Here is a 22,017-nt window from a genome sequence, read left to right on the forward strand (position 1 = left end):
AATTATACCAACTGCCTAGATTTAGCTATAGCCTCTCCTGACAATGCACGAGATATGAACCGGTGTAGAGCCCTCGAAACACGAGGGAGTGACCATTGCACAGCTCTCATGCAACACCCAATAATGCAAGTGCAAACGACAACACTCTATTCAAAGCAAACTAACTGAGTGTAAACTATTTCGTGAACGTACTGGATGTGACTTGGTGGGAGTGAAAACATATACATCCTGCATTAAAGGCAGTTACTCCCGTGCGACAAGGTTTACGGCCGTTCCGGCAGGCCACTCAAATGTAGATGCAGGCTATGAGCGCCTACGAGCAATTAGAAGACGAGCAGAACGTTGCTATCGCGACACTGGGAGGCTAGAAGAGAAAAAGGAGAGTCAGGCCACACACATCCAATCTACCCGACACATGCAAAAGTTAGGACGGAAAATAATGGAGCGATTTCTGCAATTCATTGACGCCCTTTACTCCACTTCCGAAAATCTGGCAAACAATAACTGCTTTAAGTCATCCAGTATCCTAGTTAAACCCATTCACAGCATTGGCATACCTCTTGGATTACCCGAACGTGATGTTACTAATACGTTTTGCACAATGCTGACTGGAACTGGGAAATTGGCTCACAACACTACTGCACTATCAAATTCTGTAGAGCAGCAAATCCAAGATGCATACGCTTTATCACAAGCTCGACTGGATAACACGTATTCTCTACTAGAGATGCGTACTGCTCTATTACTAACCCGCATAAGAAAGGCCGCTGGTCCCGACAACGTATTGTGCAGTGATCGGAAAAATATAGGACCCAATGACATGCCAGTTCTTCTACGGAGAAATAACGACATCTGGACGATGGCGTACGTTCCAATGTGTTGGAAAGTCGTGAGAATCGTCCCACTGCTGAAGCCTGGTAAATCAACGTTTTCACTTGACTCATTTCGACTAGTCAGCCTCACTAGCTTCGTATCTAAAGTCACGAAAAATTGGATGACAGAAGATTACAGTGGTGGAGTGAAGCTAAGAGCTCTCTTTCAGAACAGATGGCTAGCTTCAGACGACGGCGATGCACTATGAACTGCGTCTTCAACCTCGCTACACTTGTAACACATGAGATGAGCTGTGGAAACATGGCTGTTGCGGCGTTAATTGATAATATGCAGCCGTTCGACTCTGTGAGCCACCTTTCTGTGCTCTATGGGCTTACCTCACTAGGGGTTCGTGGTCATATCATTCAATAAATCGCCAACTTTCTGCGTAACAGACAAATACACATTTCAACCAATAACGCAGACAGCGATCACTTCAACATGAGCAGAGGTGTACCCCAAAAAAGCATTCTAAGTACGCTTCTTTTCAATGCTACAATGACAGGTCTTCCAGAAGTGCTGCCCGAAGCCTTTAAAATATCCATGTTTGCAGACAACATATGCATATGGAGCTTCACAAATCACTGTAAGTGGTCGAACATTGGCTTCAGCAAGGGCTAAATGCAATAAATGATTACCCCAAAGAGCGAAGCATGCAGATTTCTCACGCCAAATCGGTAGTTCTGCCGTTCGTGAGAAAGCCAGTGAAAAACTTGAAGCTTTTTGTGAATAGCCAGAGAATTGAAATCGCACGAAATCATCGCTTCCTTCGTGTTACTTTAGAGAGCCAACTCAGATAGAGTCAGCCTATTGCTGATCTAGAAAATCAAGTGAACTGCACTATAAATGTTATACGTCACGTCGCGGGAACAAAATGAGGCGGTACATCAGCGTCTCTACTCCACGTCCATTGTGCACTAATCCGACAGAAAATTGCATACTCTGCGCCAGTTCTCCACAACATGTCTTAGACGTGTCTACGCTGACTTTAGCTGTTACTGGCACGAAACTTACGTATAAGTCTGGGGGTTCCACAGGCAACATCAAGTTTTCTGACACTGGCAGAACCAACGAAACCCAACTTTATAGTAATTAGAAATTTGGAGGCATTTCGGCACCTCTTTCGGCTAGTCACACAACACTCTTCACACCTGCTTTCATCCAACATTGTGAACTGTGTCGGAGTGCAAATACACCATGTGCACCAACAGTACATTTCCCGGCTTCCTGTGTCGAAACATTGGCCCCTGGACCAGAACTAACCGCCATGGCTGCTTGACCTACCAACTATTGAAACGTCATTGGGACTTCGCAGCAAATATAAAGTGCCAATCCTTGTCGCACAGCAGTGGGCATCACATAATCTGTTTGACAGGTACCAAGTATACACTCACGTGTACACTGACGGCTCCGTCACCAGAAAGACAGCAACGTCAGCATTTATAATTCTGGAATTGCACGAAGTATATGCATGTCGGTCGGGCCATGTCTCCTCTTCAACAACGTCGGAGGTCATAGCGATTTCGCTAGCCATAAACATTGTTAAACTGTCAACAACACCAAGAAAATGGGTGATAACTACAGACTCTCTGGCAGCACTCGCATGTGTGAAAAATGCCACATGAAGACATGTTGGTGTGCGTATAGTATACGCTATACTAAATGAGCTTTCAGAAGCTACGAAGTTGAATCATCGAGTGGCATTTCAGTGGGTCCCCAGTCACTGCGGAATTAAGGGAAATGAAATGGCGGATGAGTTGTTTAAAACCGTTTATCATTCTACGCAAACGTGCCTCATTCCGGTACCTCAAGATAATGTAAATAAAATTTTAGGAACAACAAAGTGTGAAATATGCCTGTGTACCTGGTTAACAGACAAAACAAAGGAAACGATTCTATATGCTGTTGATTCTAATCATGAATACTAATTAAAACATGACCTCTCAAGGCGTATCGACACACTCAACATCGCCTACGACTCGGTACTGCTTACACAAAGCACTCTTTCTTCGTATTCAGCATGCAACATCGTCAGTATGTTCATGCGGCCACGAAGACGAGGATATCTGCCACCTCTTGCTCGACTGTCCGAAACATGACACACACCGAAGGCGACTAGAACAGGACCTCCATAAGTCTGATCCCGAGCGGCCATTTGCGTTAAATAAAGTATTAGGTCCATGATCATCCAAAACAAATGGCAAAGCAATGAATGTGCTGACAACTTCTTCGAAGAAACGAAGATGTGTGACCCCTACTGAGCGGACAAAAGTTGAATGTCAGCGTAGTGGTTACGTGTTTGTTCTACCCAAAGGCTAACTTTTGCTCTCACCCATGTAGGACTGTATATGTATATACGTTATTTTTTCTTTTTCTTTATTTTTAACATCAAGTGGAAAGACGTAGCCGTCACCAAGTAACGGTGACAAAAACTTCTTGGTTTATTTTCTACTTCAATAAAACAACTGTTCATTCGAACGCACTTGTGGCCTGTCAACGAACACTCCCAAGCATTTTTCCGAAAGTGAACACGGTTAAGTGCGAATGCACGGGGTGGTGCTATGAGGGGGAGTAAAGTTAAAATCCGTTGGCATTCGCCAGTGAGTTAACGTAAACTCCCCCGTGTGATCACATTGCGATTACCAGGAACCATTAGACCCTCTCGGGAAATCTTGGCGAGTTTACGTGCATATGTGAGAGTGAATTCGCACTATAATGATGTTTAAGTGTTTTTATTACGCTCGGAGCGTCGATGGGCACGTTCACGATCTGTCCCTTAATGCCGTACTGAGTACTGACCGTTGTCCCACGTCAGCTGCCTGATGCTCATGAAGGGGAGTCGAGGTGAGATGAGGTGATCTTCCACCGGGTTCAGATCGGGGAGGTCCGCGGGACGAGGCGGGTACGCGTAGCCGTCGCTCTTGCTCAACGGCGGAACCCACCCGCCCGGCCAGCAGGGACTCTCGGCACGATGCACACACCCGGAACGCACCGAAGAAAGCCAGCCGCCGGTCTTGTGCCTCCATGTCGTCGCATCGGTGTTCGCCCGACCGTCTTCCGAACTAGTTCCAAAGAACCCGCAACGCGTTCAACCTGTTGGTCTCGTTCCTCACGCCGGAAATGCAGCTCAGGTTGTTGTCAAACCACAGCCGGTCGCATACGGCGCAGCTGTGACCGAAGCTGCGATCCACGAAGTCGCGCTTGAAGCGTGCGTCTGGACGAGCAAACTCAAGGACCCGCGTTCGCTCACACATCGCGCGTCCCCCCGCCAAATCGGTTTCGGTGGGCTCGGCTCGTTTCATCCGCTTTCGTTCGGCGGCTCGCCGCCGGCCTTCAGCACCGCAGGCGATGCGCCGTTCACGTCGCCCATCGGCCTCCCGCACGCGGCGTTCGAGATGCGCGGCCCGCTTCGCCCGCTTGCGCTCGGCATCACGGGCCCTTCGTCGCGCTCATGGAGGAAGGAAATGCATGATCGCGCTGCCTTGACTTCAACCAGCGCGGCGCGCGCAATAACGTGGTGTGTGACGTCGCTGCGCCGTTGCTACAAACGCCCCTCTCTGCTCCTAATGCCGTTGCTAGGGGACAGGAGGAGGCGCACCGCGGATGGCGGTTCAGGGTCACTTTCGCACTTAAAAAGGACAAATTGCGGTTACACACACTGGGACTGATAGCCGCGAACTGAGCGTCGGCCGTCAATGGATTGACAAGCGGTGAAGCACGACGGCATTAGAGGCTAGTGCCCACCGGCGACTAGCAGCGGTTGCGTGACCATTTGCGACTGGTCGCAAACAGTCGCGAACGGTCGCTTTGGCTAGTCGCTTCATGACTGATTTTTCAGTCGTGCGACTGCAGTCGCGAAGCTGCTGCAACCAATCAGCGCTGCTCAATTTTTTTTTGTTTTTTTTTTCATTGCGCTCATGTTTGGCCACCAGTTACAAACGAGCGCGTTCCTCTGGTCTGTGGCTCCATGGCCGCAACGGAATACTTGGCTTGGAGATGGCAGGGCGCAGCAGCTCCAGCAGTGTGAAATTTACATGGTCGCATTTGGAAGAAGCTAAAAACAACCAAAATGAAGAAAATATAAATTGTGCACTATCTTTCACCCGTATTTAGAATCGTTTTGTCTTGAACTTGACTTGTCACCGCCTTTAATGCAGCGCGTTTGGAACGCGTTTGTGCTTCTTGACTTGGCAACGACTTAAGACACTGCGTTCGAGACGTGTTTGTGCTGTATTGTAGGCTTAGGCAAGTCAATTTAAATTCAAGGACAGTTTCTGAATACGTACGACTCTCGGAAATACTCCTCGTCGTCTCAGCGCAGCTCGGGAGGTAGGTGACTTGCATGGCCGGTCAACTTTTGCGATCGAAGGGACGGTCACACCCACCACCGGCTTTTTTCTTGGGAGGCATCTGTGCTGCCAGCGCTGACGCCATGGCACAGCGCCCCAGCACCATGGCAATCTCTTGTTCTTCGCTCGAATCGAACTTGCCGCTGTTGGGAATGCTGTGCGAAAACTGACGACAACAACAAATGCGGAGCACTCGGTTTGCTCTGCTCACTCAGCTAACGGCGATTAGCTGATCGGCGCCGGTCTCCACAGTTCTCGCCGATAACGAGATCCGGACGTGACTCTCCGGTTTTGCGACTTCCGGTCACTCGCATGCAGCGTCTGTCGGTGTGAACATCAGTCGCGTTTTGATCGCCAGTCGCGAATGGTCGCGCGACCGCTGCTAGTCACTGGTGTGCACCAGCCTTTATAAACGTGCCGTCGAATACTCTAACGTTATCGCTGGCGGCCACGTATGTTCAAGAATTATCTCTAATGTTCACTAAGTGGGTGTAATCTTAACCAAAAGGTCTACTGCAGACTTGAAGCTTCTCGAGCACTGCTAGCGTGGTTTGCGCTGAGAATTACTGACAGTGCAGCGAGGCGATAGCTGGAAAGTGGCATTATATGTTACATACACAATGTTTATTAATTTATAGTTGCATGCATTATATAAGTTCACCAAAATAAGTACTGTTTTATACACAATCCGCCACTCCATGTTTGCCTGCGAGCAAGCACCCTTCGCTTTGGACATCTGGGCTTTCACCTCAAGGTCTTGGCGGTGAGCCCAAGCTGCAGCTGAGTTGGGAGCCCGCCGCGCTTCTGACTTGGCTTGAGCCTTGTACAGTGTCAATTTTTATGAAAGGGAACACGGGTCCGCGTGGCCTGCGCGCTCCGGCGGCTGCTGGCAGCGTGTACAAGCGGAAGCCTGAGAAACCAGAGCCTCTTTTCGGGTCATTTCGAGGGGAAATAAACAACCATTTGTTTTTGATATGGAACCAGCGGAATGACTGCGACACCCTCCCTCTTCAAGATGATTACTGGCTCTTGCGTAACTGGCTTGAATGGGGAGAGGGTTGCTATCTTGCGTAATCACCTTGAAGGAGGGGGTTGAAGTCTTGCTGCTGAGCAATGCTATCAGCGTCCCCTTTATAACGGGGCGGTGATATGTGTGCCACGAGGCTCGCAAGAAAGATTGAAAAGAAAGCTTTTTTTTATGTTGGCCTAATGTCTTATCTACTTCGAATAAATCGATTTGTTATAACAAAAACATAAATATATGTTCTATCTCTGCCTCTTCAGGCAGAGGGACTTAATTTTCTCTCTTTTTCTGTCTTTTACCTCTACTTTTCTGCCACCAATACTCTAACCGTGTTTCACTTGCTTCTATCGCGGACGTGTGCAGCTTTGCATGTTTGTTCCTAAACCACAAAGCCTCATGTACGGTTGTACCCACACGTATACCTAGGTGAATATCCCCGCCTTTAATCAGAACATGTTTCATCATTTCCTTAGCTCCCCCACAGCATGTACATTGTTCTTCCTCTTCAATGAATCTCGTTTTATGACTACTTGTTCTAAGGAAATTCGACCTAGTTTCAAGTAGTAAAGCGCTTCCGCTTGAATTATCATAAAACTTCACCTGCCTTATTTTCTTCTTGCCCTTTCGGTAAATTCTGAGAGCCGGCTTCTTTTCTATTGCTGTTATTCAATAAATCCTCTCCGTCTCTCTGACTTTTCACTTAATTCTCTTTGTTACTATGTCGCCCACAGTGCCAGCCGTATATATACTGGTGAGCCTTCTAGTCGTTTTTCACCATTTTGTGTCCACGCCCTTCCTATACAAAACCTGAAATCTTTCCCGGTCCATCTACTCTCCTTCCTTTTCCCAAGCATCTCTTCAAATCTCATTTTACTCTGAGCTGCCTTTACTTCAAAGATTATTTACCCCATATACCCTTTATATATCCTTCACGACGCCTTGGGGAGCAGCACACCATTTAATGAGCATTGTTGAAATCACCGCAGAGGCGACGTTGAGCACGACCGCAGAAGTGCACAGGCAAAACTGGTGTACGCGCCACCGACATAGGACAAGCCGTGAGGAGAAGGAGCAAGCTCCCAAGAGTCAAAACAATCAGGTCCAAAAATGCACCAGGCAGCTCCTTTCTTGCTGTGGCATCGCCGTAGAACGTGGTCCTATTGCGGTATCGAAGTAGGGTTTTCCCCGATGGCTCCCGGCTGAATTCTATATGGCACGCGGCCACCGATGCCGGGAGACCAAATGAGCAACCGCCACCGACTAACCAAGAATAGCCGCTGACCAGAACGAGTGAAAAGGAGTACGCATCGTCCAAGGCACTTTGTATGACATTGGAACTATACACCCTATCCTCCGCCTCCCCGTTCTTTGTTTTCAAATTCATTGAACGCACAGAACCGCTGTAAAACTGTTGTGGCCAAAGTAGCCATCAAGCGACGAGTGTTTTATGACAAGCCACCGCCATGCCACCCCACTGCTGGTAAGAGATCACATACACTTCCTAATCAATTCATGGTATTGTGCTGCTTTTCCAGTTTACGGAACATCAAGAGCGTTTATTTGAAGCGGACACATCTCGTTCGTCTACGTTTCTCCTGTGCGAACGGCCTGTGTAATAGCTTTTTTTTTTGTGGAGAAGCAGCGCGCGCACGCGCTGTCGGGAATAAGCCGTATACCCTTCTTTTTCTATCCTTTCGCTTCTCTTCTATCCCACATTCCTCTTACTTTCTCTTCCAACTTCCCATTCTCCCTGCCAAGCTATGGAGGTAAAATTCATTGAGAGAGAAGGCTGCGGCTGTACACTTTATTTTATTTTGCAGCTTGCTAGTCAAGCTCCTTATGCTCGCGCCTTTTCCGTTGTCGGTGACGTGTACACCAGTTTCATTTGGTCTGGCTAGAAGCGCCGCGGTGATCTCTCGTAGCTGCGCTTTCTCTGGTGAGTCCACAAGCGGCATTTTCCCCTCCTCCCACCCCCACACACTCGGCGCCGCATGCTCGAGTGAGGTATAGGTGACCGCTATAGAGGGTAACACCTGCATGCATCGCTCGTGTTTGGCGCGCATCCTTTCTTTTCGCTGCTGGGAGCTAGCTCTGTGAATACTCTTTGTTACCACTCTGCAGCATGAACACCCCAAAATCCCAGTACAGCACAGCGGGCTCGCCGCTGGGACAATGTGGTGAAAGCAAGACAGAACAAAACAGCCCGCCGTCAATCAAATAGGGAGCTGCGGGCCAGCAAAGCAGAAGCGGAGCGGGCGCGCTCTCAGGAAAACCCTGCACGTCTTTCTATGATGGTAGAAGAATGTGTACAGAAAATTTACGGGTTACCTAATTGGCTCCGACCAAGAACCTTGATCCTCGTTCTCTGTGTGAATATCACATGCTTTCGAAAACCACTCAGTCTGGATGCGTGAAGCGTTGGCAGTGCAAACATGACTGATCGCTCATTTGAATATTCCGCGAGTGATGCCGTACTCTTGGACAGCACATCACTGTAGCAGTCACACGAGGAACTATGATACTGTAATCCAAACACTCGTGCATCCAACAGAAAAATACTTGGTGTGGCTGAAGCCACATGCAATGTTATAGTTGTGCACTACTAATGAAGCTGCCAGAACTATTTTATTTACTGACTGTTTTATTTCGGTATGCACATAAAGTGCCACACCAAGGAATTTCCTCACGTAGGAGACAGACATTCTGAGTTCTTCATTTTGCGACTTGCCTTCATCATGCAGTTGTGTCCTTCTATGCCAACTTTGGCATATACTATGGCAGGGGAATGATGATGAGAGCCCCAGGCGTTAGTGGCTAGATGAAAAGGTATATATAAAGTGTCGATATTGCTTTTATTTCATGTTGAATGCTTCGCCATAACAAATAATCGAAGGATTGTTTGCAGTAGTTACATCACAGCCTGTTAAAATAACACTATGGGGTAAGTAATACGTGCATCAACTGCAGTTTCAAAGCTCTGAGAAGGAAAACAGTTTACTTGCCTGGAATCGATATTTTCATTTCATTGTATGTTTTACTTTTTGGTGAGATGATAGGGTTGACGTTGAATGTTGCTTCAAAGGTGAGGTTTTGTCTAAACGTGAAAAAGGTAGTGTTAATTTTGATTCAGACCAATTGCTTTCAAAGTAAGATAAACTCACACTGTTTCTCCCACATAAAAAAGTCTTGTTATGAACACATTAATATAGCTAATGTGATCAACTTCATCCACCATACATGTTTCGTTGGATTTTTTCGTGGTGTTGTATACCCATATTTTCTCTGTTGTATTGTAAAACTGTAATGAGAAAACCAAAATTGAACATAGTAAATATCGAAATTTCACGTAAAAATTAACTTTGTAAAGTCTTCTTTAAAAAAGAACTACTTCTGTAATAAAATGTTTATTGAGAGCTCTTTCAAAAGGCAGAAAAATATGGGTCAACCCCAGAATCAGAAGCTTTTCGAGAAAACTCTTTAGTAGATCTTTCGTGGTCAGGCACAAGAAAAAGTGTAAAGGGAGAGAAGCTTTGTGAAGGCGTGCTTCGTGAAAACATACTTCTTAAAAAAACTATAGTTTTTTGGCTAGAACACCATGGGATGCTAATTGTGGTCGCAGCTCCCTTGGTGATGTATTCAAGCAAACCTGAAACACGCACGTAAATACGTACAGTCACAGACTGCCTGCTATATCTTACATCGAAGGCTGTTATGAGATCAGAACATAGGTCACTTGTGGCGCCGTAGTTGTCCAACGCCGTCGCCATCAGTGTCCAAAATATGTATCAAAAGAAATTAAAAAAACTCAGTTAACATAAAACAGCGCTCGCACCCGGGTCCACTGCATGCCAGCCAATATTCTACCACTGAGCCACGCCGGTGCTTAAAACACGTCTCTAGGTGATTTTAAGTTGGTTTGACGTCAGGATGAACTCGCGGTAATATGAGTACTAAAGCGTCTTAGAACACCAAAGGACAACCAGGCGTCTCGCAACGCGAATGGCATAACGATTGGGTCGTCCTGTACTCCAACCCATTAGAAAACGTGTTCCTGGTCACATATCAACTGCGGCGCATGCCGACTTCAGGCATAAATCTTCACCGTCATCAGCCACTGCGTAAAAAAATTGCACGAAATTCCTAGCAGGTATGTATCGGATACCACGCTTCTCCGAGTAATGACGAAGGATAGCATAGCGAATGTTGGCCTACTAACAAATTATATGATAAAAGATGGCGTAGTGCGTACGTAGCAAGTGCGCTTGTAGCAGTTACCCCCCAAAAAATTTAGAAAAGGTTCCGAAAGGGCACTTTTCAAGCTTTCGTTGTGTCTGTGCTGCGCAAACCGCTCAGACTTGGCGTTTTTTATTTCTGTAGTGTTCTTTGTTCTTATCTTCGAACTTTTGTTTTCTCATTTTCTTCGCTAAATTTCTTTATTTGTACGTGCTTTTACAATCTTGACGTTACTTTCATAATAATTTTTCGTAGGAATGACAACAATTGGGATGTAAAAAGTAATTTTCTCCCCAAAATCTCGCCGATTCATCGCTCAGATTAGGTGGCTAATGAGCCTCTCTTTGGAAAGAGAGGCTTTATGGCTCTGCTCACGACTTCCAAAGTATATTGCAAATGCAGTGTTATACCTTGAAGCACGAATACCAACCTTATTATGTCGCTTTGCCATTATTACTGCGTAGACCTTTTTACGACTATTTGAAGCACCGTTTAACACTGAACAAATTATTTTTATTTCCAATCCTGACATATTCTTCTCCGTGCATTAGCCCAGATTTTACAAACCACAAATAGTATTTGTTCAATCGTTACTTGAGCCTCTAAATGTACAAGTTCGTGATCTCATACCTTTAACTGAGCAAAAAATTTTTTCCAGAAATTGTTTACCGTGATATCTTCTCAACTCACACTAAGCTATTGCCTACAGGCATTTTAAATGGTTTATTGTAGGACCATTTAGGTACTCTGTCAACAAATGTCAATATTGCAACGGATGCATCGCAATCAGATGAGAAATTAGGCGGCGGAATATATTGCCCCGTACTTGATTGGTCATTTTCACTTCACTTACCAGATTTTCCTCCTGTCTTTCTGGCTTAATTGATAGCAACAATGTTAGCTATGCGAAAGGTAAATACTTCCATTCCACTCGTAGCAGTCATAACTGAGTCATTATCTGTTTGCTCTTTTCTGTCCACATCCGCTCGCTCACCCATACTGAAACTTTTTAAATCATTACCTCCCTGTCATCTCCGAAGTATTCATTCAACCTGGGCACCAGGGCACAAAGGTTTTTTGTTAAACGAAATAGCTGATTTTCTTGCAAAGGCATCGCTTTCGGCACCAATCCTTCCAATTTTTCCTCATACAGTACACATTACGGTGGCGCTATTTCGCACACTTAAAATCAGACAAAAATTTTCAGACCCTGCACTGACGGCTTCTTCGGAGTACAACCACTTGTTATTTTCCTGGCGCAGTGAACTGTCTAATTCAAGGATGATGGAAGTTGTTATCACGAAATTTTGTTGCTGCGTTACTTCCCTCAATTTTTACTTGCATAGATAAGGTTTATTGAATTCCCCTATGTGCATTTACTGTAATCAAGAGGAAACGATCAATCATTTTTTATTACATTGTCGCCGTTTCGATTTATTCAGGCAAAGCATACTAGCACCACCTTTTCAAAAACGGGGCTTGCAATTATCACAACCTGATATTCTTTCATTTGGAGCCTCTACACTGGGTTTCAGCCACAGGGATGTTTTATTCGCCGTTCAGGCATACATCACTGCGACTAAACGATTTTTTTGCTAAATTACGGTCTCGCTATTTTTTCTCTATTTTTTTTCTGCCAATTTGCAATTTGCACTTCAATTCATAAAAAATAAAAAAAAGTTTTTAGTAATGACGCAATGCTGAAAGTATCGGGCAAATTCACCTCATAATCGGTCAATCCACTCCTTTGGGTACGAGCCATTTGCAGAGGAAAACAGTAGCAACAATGACGAGGAACTACGCTCTACTAGGGAATGGTGGCTTAGAGCCTGCATTCCAAGATGCTTCGGGCATATTGCGAGAGAAAAACGATGCGTGCGAAACGTTTAGTATATAGACACTGTTGCAACTTACGAAGAAGCAGCTGTGGCATTCAGGTGCGGCTCGATTGCTCGAGACAAGTTCTTTTTTTTTTAATGCGAAGAATTTCTTAGCACAATTCGGCGACTTTGAGCGTATCTATCTATCTATCTATCTATCTATCTATCTATCTATCTATCTATCTATCTATCTATCTATCTATCTATCTATCTATCCGCCTACGACATTCAGCTTTCCTGGCCGTTTTGATAATGGTATCGATAGCAAACTTGGTATGGCATAACATGACTGTATGAAAAACAGATTTGACTAGTCATATCATGAAAATCATAACATGTATGTAATGAATGTCATGATTTACATTTTTTGATCCTGCAGCTCTTGCGGTGGTATCGTTCACATGGCATGTTACAAACCGGTGTGGTATGACATGATTGCATGGCGAGCACAAACGACAGACCAAAACATGGAATCATCACATGCGTGTCATGTAACAACATCACTGCACGTGATGCACTGGCGGCCGTTTTGCTAGCTTCACTTATACCAAATTCGGTAGTACGGGACGTGAATGGATGACGAAGGTATGATACTGGTCCAAACATGATAAACATGAGATGCGTGTCATGTCACAACATGACTACGTGCTACATTCATGATGTGCTCACAGCCGTTCCACTAGCTTCACATGTACCAAACTCGGTATTAGGTTACGCAAAGGGACGTAATAGGTAAGTGACACATCCAAACATAATAATCACAACATGCGTGTCATGTACCAACATGACTACATGCCACGCTCCGTTTCGGTGGCCGTTTCGCTAGCGGCACATATACCAAATTTGGTGTTACGGTACGTGAATGAATGACGAAAGTATTTGACTGGTGCAAACTTGATAATCATGAGATGCGTGTCTTGTGAGAGACTACAAGCCACAGTCAAGGCGCGAAAACATTTCGATATGACGCGGTGCGCGTGCCTTGCGGCGTTCGTTTTGTCGCGTCACACCTGCGTGGCCGCGTCAAGTGCCGGTCCTCCCATATACTCGCAGGCGCGCGCTGCGTTGCTTTGACGCATGCGCGTTTCAGCACGTCCGGCGTCCCTCCGTGAGAAAAAGAGGGGGAAAAAGAGGGGGGGAAGCGGGTTGTCTGGGTAACGCACCGGCACGAAATGCAGCATGTCGCATTTCGCGCTGGTTGCCGTTGGGCGGCGCCAGCGGACGCTGGTCGCGCATGCCGTCAGTCTATAGAGTTCTCACGTTTAGCTAACGTAGCGTCGCTGTGGACAGCGTGCACGCACGTAAACGTTGAATTGGAGTATATGTGGCCCTTCATGATGCCCTCGCTTTTGCTAGCTCCACATATACGAAATTTTGTGTTACGTGTCGTCAATCAATGACGAAAGTATATGACTGCGCAAACATGCTAAGCCTGACACGTGTGTCATGTAAGAACAAGACAACATACCACGCTCATAGCGTGCTCGTGGCTGTTTCGCCAGCTACACATGTACTAAGTTTGGTGTTACGTGAAGAGATGACGGAGGTAAATGACACATTCAAACATAATAATCATGACACAGAAGTCATGTACGGCATCATTTACCTCCACCATGTGACGTTGTGCTGATTTTAGAGCGACATATCATCCTTCCTCATTCGTGCTTCGCATATCATCGATTCCCACTGTCCGTGGGATCTGTCAATTTTTTTTTCGTGATTGACCAGCAGGTCAAGAATGAGTTTTTCTACGGCATTATTACTAGTTCACACTAAATCTTCCGCTTTTAACAGCGGCCAGAATTACCTTGTCGCTGAAATGCACCATCGTTCACATTGGACGCGCCCCGCACCGCTGAATATGCCATCTACCACGGGGCGAACATGGGTTGTATGTGCTGTCACCCGGTTGTCGTGGAGGCTCTGAAATGCCACTACATGATTCGGTGGTATAGACTTCGATGATACTTGTACGCTGGAAGCAAGAAGAATCAGTACTGCTTGCTTTGCCAGAGAGTTGCTATTTTGTAATGCATGAACAGTCGAAAAAGCCATCGACGCAGCGGCGTCGGTTGGTTGGTTTTGCTCTACAAGACCACGACAAGCTTGTTCACGCCAACGACAACCTCGGTTACCTCTTCGAAGAAATAGGAACCTGACATAGGCACAGAATGGGTTAACCTCCTGTTGGTTACAACATTCAGTTACGTGCACTGCGGCATATCAAAAGTTTAATCACCATTTTTCGAAATTACTTGACTAGTGCTCCTACTGGGCCGCAGTGAGCGATTTGGCGGCAGACGCCGCAAAAATCGGTCCGAGAGCAATCGACGCAGAGAGGGCCCTTTCGGCGGATCTGGCCGCCACCAAATCAGATTCGAGCAATTTCGGCAGCCGGAATGCTCAGCGTGAACGCGGCCTTCAAGTTTTTTATCCCTCTACCCAAGGCATTTGCATTTGTCTCTACAAGGTGGTGCCGGAAATTCAGCGGGAGCCATGCAATGACGGCATTCACAGCAACCGAAGACTTACAAGCGTCTGGTTACCATTTCGACCGGCCAGTCATCCAGGCTGCTACGTCTCAACCTACCACCATTATGGACTCACTTAAAGGCACACAAAAAGCTGATCGCACGCTTTTAACGAAGCTGGTATTTGGAATCGAGGTGGCTATTTCAAAAGATGGAACAGGCTTGCACAATCTTCAGGTATTAGCAGCCCAATCGGATGATATAACAGGTGAACTGAAATCTATTGATCGAGAAATAGGGCCGTACTTAACAGGTCTGATGCTGAGCAAGAATTCCTTCGGGCTGCCGAGCACATAGACAAGGCTGTTACACACTCGTCCAAACTGAAACACCGGATTCCACAATTGCAGCCCTCGGCAGAACATGCCCTGCCAAAATTGACCATTACACAGCAGATGCCCCGACCTCTAGTCACAGCATAAGATTTCCGCGAGTATAAATACTAAAGTTACATGGAACGCTTTGCAACTGGCCTCACTTTTGGGAACATTTTCAAAATGTAGTCCACGAGAACTCGACTTTGACGGATGTAGACAAGTTTGTCTATTTCAAATCAGCGCTGGCAGGCCCCGTCACTGCGGCAATTTCGAGACTACCTGCGAGTTCAAGGTGTTATGAAGACGCACGGGCCATCCTCATTGGACGGTTTGCCAAGTAATACACTGTAAAAGACCACGTTGAGCACGTCATCAACCCCACAATTCGTCCGTTCAACCGCAGACGCACGCAAATCGCGTCGTTTGTATTATAACAACGAGGCTGATATTCGACGTATACGGGCGTCGAAGATAACAGAGGAGACGTTTTGGACAGTTCTTCGACCGATAATAGCTACTGAAACCAACAATCTCGGAACAAGTAGCCTCAGCTTCAGAGTACTACGAGAGCTGGTTTTCGAGTAGTACCGGCGTGGTGAAATAGTCAACGAACCTTCTTCACCTACAGGAAATGATCGAGTAGGTGAGCAAACGTCTTCCGCACCATAGAGTAGCCTACGATCCCTGCTTGAATTTATCGCAGGGAAGTGGAAGCGCGAGAATGCTGTGAGTCCTGGGGCGTTGACATGGACCGAAACAGCGAGATAAACCAACTAAGGCGTGCAGCTTATACCACCAGCCACTGAAACGAACAATGCCGGAACAAGTAGCTTCGGACTCAGAGTACCACACAAAAACTATCTATTTCGTCTTTAACAGTGATGAACATACTACCGAACATTGCAAAGCCGCGCTCTCTATCACAGACAAGAAGACCAAGCTACAGCAAAATGGGCGCTGCCTCAGATGTACAATGCGATCTCCTCTAGCGAATCATTGCCACAGAAAAAGGTCAGCTGCCTTAAGTGTCCTCAATGAAACGCGGCGATCATGTGTGAGCTAATCGTCGTGAGTTTCAATTCCGAGAGTGAGACCACACTCCTTCAGATGCCAGTTACGGGACAACGGCTCATTTATCTTCAAACCGCGACTGTAAATGTGTCTTTCGGTCGAGAAAGAACCGTCAAGCGCATTCTTTTTGACGGCGGAAACCAGAGGACGTTCGTGACAAGCCTACTTACGATAAAACTCATATGCAAAACGACGGGCCAAGAAAATTTGTCGGTAGGATCCTTCGGTGACTTATAACAGCAAGCGAAGCTTTAAGGAGTTACACCGCAACTCAATGGTACAAATGAAGAATCAAGATACAGCATAGATTATCTTGTTAATGAGAAAATATGAAATCAACCAGTCCTATTACTTCAAGGCAGCACACTCGAAGAAATGTCAAGCCATAACCTTGTAATTGCTGGTTTCGATTTGCTATCCAATGCTGACGATACGTTCATAGAGATCCTAATCGGAGCTTACCACTAGTGAGAACTTGTGGCAAGCCACATAAAGGTCCTAAACCAAATTTTAAGAGTATTAGAAGCAGTATTTGGCTGGAAAGTTCACGAACCAGCAACAACTAATTTCACCCAGCTGTGCACTGAAGCTGTAATTCTGAACGTACAAACGCTGCACGTTGATGACTGAATCGAAAACTTTTTGAATGTTGACTCCGTGAGAATGGAATCGCCAGCCAGATTACGAAGACAAAATATCTTCACATACGTTAAGAACACTCAACCAAGGGAATGGTCGCTATGAAGTTCCGTGGAAAACGGATATTCAACGCGACGACAATGAAGCCGCAACAGAAAGACGCTAACTCTGATCCCGAGAAGGCTTCTTCGAAACTCAGAGTTACTGATATCGTATCACACGACCATCTCCTAATATGGCGATGATCGCATGGCTTAAGTGGTCGACGACACGGTAATCTCAACAGGTCCAGTATGTTATATGCCTCACCACGTTGCGATGAAAGAAGACAGGTCAACAGAGATACGTGTTGTCTTCGATGCTTCTTTGTAAGCGAAAAAGTACATTTCTATAAACGACAGTCTCTACCGTGGGCCTAACCTGAACGCTGAATTAGTAAGTCTGCAGTTAAGCATTCGTAGCCACCGCATTGCTCTTGTAGCCAACATTGAAAAAGTGTTTCTGCCATTTTTGGTCAAAGAATATGATAAATATTTCTTGCAATACTTGTGGTATGAGAAACTCGTTGTGCTTAACGAGCCGCTGCTAAAAGTGATCACTTTACGGATGACACAGGTGCCTTTCGGTGCAACTTCAAGGCCGCTTATTCTTGCGGCAACTATTCGACATCATTTAGACAAGGGGAGCCTGGCGTACACCCTGCTACCATCTCGAAGCTGCAAGATTGCAACTACGTAGATGATACAATCACTGGAGCCGACAACGTTGATGAAGCTATGAATATATGTATATATATATATATATATATATATATATATATATATATATATATATATATATATATTGAAGAAAGGCAGGGAGGTTAAGAAGAAGCCAACGCCAACTATCTGGTTCGTGGTTCGCTACCCTGCACTGGGGAAAAGAGAATGGGAGACGGGAAAGTAAAGGAAACAGGATGAGAAAGAGAAAGAAGACGAAAGACCCACTAGAATGTCACAATTGTTCGAAGAAGCGGGTCAACCACAGAAACTTCTGTAGGGCCTTCGTTGCTTTTCATCGTGAAGCTTGACCTCTCCGGCATTCCAAATATAATTTTTCGGAAAGAGCATGGTGGTCGAGGCCTGCAAACACTGCAGCCATGAACCGTCTCTGACGGTTGTTTTGAGGGCACTGACACAAAATATGTTCGATGGTTTTGTCAGCGCCGCAACGGTCACACGCAGCACTGTCTGCCCATCGGATGCGGCAAGCAAAGGCTTTCGTAAAAGATACCCCAAGCCACATGCCGCAGAAAACGGTTGTCTCAGATCCGGAAAACCCAGATGGAAGGGGAAGTCGTAGGTATTGATCCAGAGGGTGAAGACGGGTGTGAGGATATTCGGGCGTGTTCCACAGAGACCTGCGACATCATGCGCGAGTGTGATAATCATTGCGGCTGCGTCACTTCTTGACAGTGTATAGGGACTCATCATGTCATTTTCGTGAGCATTCTTTGCTGCATCGTCGGCACGCTCGTTATCAATGATACTGCAGTGGCCTGATAACCATCTATAGGTTACGTCATGTGCTTTCTGTAGTACTCGCTGATACAAATGTCTTGTTTCCAGCACCAATAGGTCATAAGGTCCACGACATAGCACACTTTGAATGCAATACAGAACTGGTTTCAAATCAGTGAGAATGCACTATTTTAGAGGCGCTTCTTGATCAATCCTGCGGAGTGCACAGCAGAGTGCTGCGAGTTTTGTGGCTGTCGATTTCGTTTTGTGAGACGTTCGAAATTGGATGGTTTGGGCTTTTGCTGGGACGATTGCAGCTCCTGAAGATCCTCTAACATTTGTGGAACCATCTGTATAATGTTTAACGTGGTGTTTTCATCCTTCGTGCAGCATAATTAGAGTCAGCTGCTTCAAAGATGGTGTTGACCGATCCGCCTTTTTGCGAATTCCCGGCACTGTCAAACTTAAGTTTGGACGGTCTAAACATTAGGGGATGTCAGGATGCGTTCCGGAGGTATGTGGCCTGCTGGAAGGCACTCACAGTAACTCAATACTCTCTTATAGAAGAATGCACTCGGTTGGTTTTCTGCAAGCGAAGCGAGGTGGTGGGCAGGGGCACGAGCAAGGTGCCTAAAATGTGCTCGAAGCACCTCTAGAGTAATGTGCACTGAGAATGGATCATTTTTGGCGATTGCAATAGTCCCCGCTGTGGATGTGCATTGTGGTAGTCTAAGAAAAAGTCTGAGTGCCTGACTCTGGGCGTTTTCGATTGTACGTGTGCTACTTTTGTAAGAGTTTCTCAAAACAGGCAAGCTGTACCGCAAGTATCGCAGGAACAACGTCCTGTATAGCTGCAACATTGCATGTAGTGACGTGCCCCACTTGTTTCCCGCTGAGGAAGTTGAAAAGTTCGGAGATGGCTGTTAGGCGCCTTTTTAGAGTGGCAACATGGGGACTTCAGCAGAGATTTTGATCAATGGTGAATCCCAAAAACCTGTGTGTGCGGGTGTAGCAGACAATTTTTCCAGTGATGGTGATTGCACATGACGTCATTGCCTTCCGCGTGAATGCAACCAGCGCCGATTTGTCTGGAGAAATTTTGAGGCTTTGTTCTCTAAAGTACGCCGGAACAGAGTTCGCTGCTTTATGAAGTTTCGCCCGTATCTGTGGACCTGTTACACCAGGTGGTCAAACACCAATATCGTCTGCATAGATAAATATCTGCACATAATTTGGTATAGTTTCCACGAGGCCTACCATAACAAGACTGAATAGTGTGGGGCTCAATACACCACCTCGGGGAACAACACCACGGTGTATGTAAAGCTCAGATGTCGGCCCATCATCACTTTCCATAAACAACGATCTCATATGAAAGTAGCAGCAGATTAAGCGGTACACTCGCCCACTCAGGCCAACTGACTCGAGGACGTCAAGTATAGCTTCGTAAGAGACATTGTTTTATGCTCCTTTGTCATGCAAAAACAATGCCACAAATAGCCGTTGGCTTATTTTTCATTTTCTGGTGTTGTACGTATATAACCATGTCAATGACATTGTCAATGAAGCTACGAAGACGACGATAGCCGGCCACGGAGTCTGGATACACTCTGTAGCGTTTCAAGAACCACTCGGGCCTAGCCAGAATCATTCGCTTTATCAGCTTGCCCACGCAGTTAGTCGGCGCTATTGGTTGGTATGATGTCAGCTCCTGGGGTGATTTTCCAGGTTTGAGAATTGGAACCAAATGGCTTGTTTTCCAATCTCTGGGAAGAGCTCCAGCTCGCCAAGACTCATTAAAATCGTCCAGTAAATTACTTCGTGCGTGATTACCGATGTTGAACAATAGGCGGTATGATATACCATCTGGCCCGGGCAACGACAACTGATTACAAAAAGCGAAATCCGGGTCCAGCTCTTCCATTGAAAAAGGCAGGTCCATGCATAAATCAAGGGAGTGCGTGTGTTAGCAGTAGTAAGGACTCCTGTGCAATGTGATGGACGTGCAATCTTCTTTCGAAAATTTTCCGCGATCTCGATTATTTTCTACGTTGAAAAAGTGCCTATGCTTTAAACGGAAAATGTTGATCGGGAAACGTGCGTAGGCCTCGCACGATTCACCATATTTGAGAGAGTGGTTTGCGAGCGTCTAAAGAATTGCAAAACTTCGCCCACGGTTGGAACTCCAGTTTATCCATACGACGCTGGATCTTTTTTTGCATGCGCCTTGCTATGTGTAAATATTCAATGAACTTTGTGCGCCGACATCTTCACTCTGCACGCCGACGAATCGCTAAAAGTTGCTCTAACTCGACGTCCGTGTCCGAGGGCCTTGAAGAGTACGTCAGCGTGCACATCGCGCTCTGCGCTGCTTCTTTGATCACTTGCTCAGTACCAGAAAATAAGCCCTTTGCACATGCGTCTAATATGTTGGTTTTGAATGCAGACAAATCAATCATCATTACGGTTTTCGGTGGTTGACCACGGGCGAAGCCTTTGACGTTGAGATAACTGGGGATGTAGTCGCTACTATGCGTCTCAATGTCTAAAAACCACTTGACGCTTGTGGTGAAGTGACGGGACACAAATGCAAGTCCAAGCAGCTGCTGTACGTGGACCCTCGTAGAAATGTAGGGCTCTCATCATTAAGTGGAGAAATTTCATGGGCCGACAAAAATGAAGCAAGTTTTCCGCCCATGACAATGACTTTTGAGCTTTCCCAGATAGAGTGGTGTGCGTTGAAGTCCCCTGTAATAATCTATGGGTCCAGTACACTCGCAAGTATGTCATCCAGTCTGTTTTGATCAAAACAAGCTCAAGGGGGTAGGTAAACACACACTAATGTGAAGGTGAGAATTTTTGCCTCACAGCCAGGCAAGCATACTGGTTTTCGTCATGAAGTGGCACAGGATGAATAATGTAGGTAAGCTCCTGACGAATGTACACAAGTACCTTGTTATTTTCATTGCAAGTTTGGGGTGGAATCGATATGTGTCCTGATAATCTGATTGAGTTTGTTAAGTTTAGTTCACAAATCACGGTGATTTGGAAGCGGTTCAAGAACACGTATCGCCGAAAATCGTAAATGCGTAATCTAAGTCCTCTTGCGTTCCACTGTATAACTGATGCTTCTCTAACCTCTTCGCGCAATGATTGTTGATCTCCTGCCATGGCTTTACGTGAAGGCGGCGAGGACTAGGCTCAGCGCGTCCAGCACCTGTAGTCCACTTCGACCAGTTGGAGTTCCTAGGCTTCTCAGTAGGTCTGCTATGTCAGCGACCAGGGATCGTAGCATCGCGATAATCTGTCGATCTACCCTTTACACATCCTCAATGGAAGCAAGCTCGGAGGATGCTGTAAGGTGGGGAGGCCTGAGAGTGGGCCCCTTCGCAGGCTGTGTACAAGGAAGTGTAGGCCAGTCATTCGCAGCTGTGGGCATGTCCACCTCATTTCGCTTCGTGCTTACTGTTTTACTGGTCTTCGAATAAGATGGATTACGCGCGACATCCTGTATTGCACGCCTTCTACGACGGCTGCGTCGATGCCGCACCCTTTGAGCAGCCTCGCTGTGCGATTAATTGTCTCTGACCATTTGTTTGAT

At 46.1% G+C, this 22,017-nt stretch overlaps 1 protein-coding gene across 3 annotated transcripts in view; it reads right to left on the bottom strand.

The window, feature by feature from the left end:
- Positions 1-22,017, bottom strand: part of LOC142765438 (uncharacterized) — a 54,525-nt gene that overhangs the window by 20,835 nt on the left and 11,673 nt on the right. For 2 of the 3 annotated variants that reach the window (XM_075866466.1, XM_075866465.1), the window contains exons 2-3: positions 9,408-9,544; positions 9,249-9,340 (exon numbers count right to left, since the gene is read on the bottom strand). In XM_075866466.1, the coding sequence (XP_075722581.1) occupies positions 9,249-9,340; positions 9,408-9,544 (229 nt within the window). Of the gene's footprint in view, positions 1-8,931; positions 9,167-9,248; positions 9,341-9,407; positions 9,545-22,017 lie in introns of those variants that run through there. The other variant, XR_012884253.1, reaches the window with a different exon arrangement.

Source organism: Rhipicephalus microplus, chromosome 6 (assembly GCF_043290135.1).
Source record: "Rhipicephalus microplus isolate Deutch F79 chromosome 6, USDA_Rmic, whole genome shotgun sequence".
Lineage (NCBI taxonomy): Eukaryota > Metazoa > Arthropoda > Arachnida > Ixodida > Ixodidae > Rhipicephalus > Rhipicephalus microplus.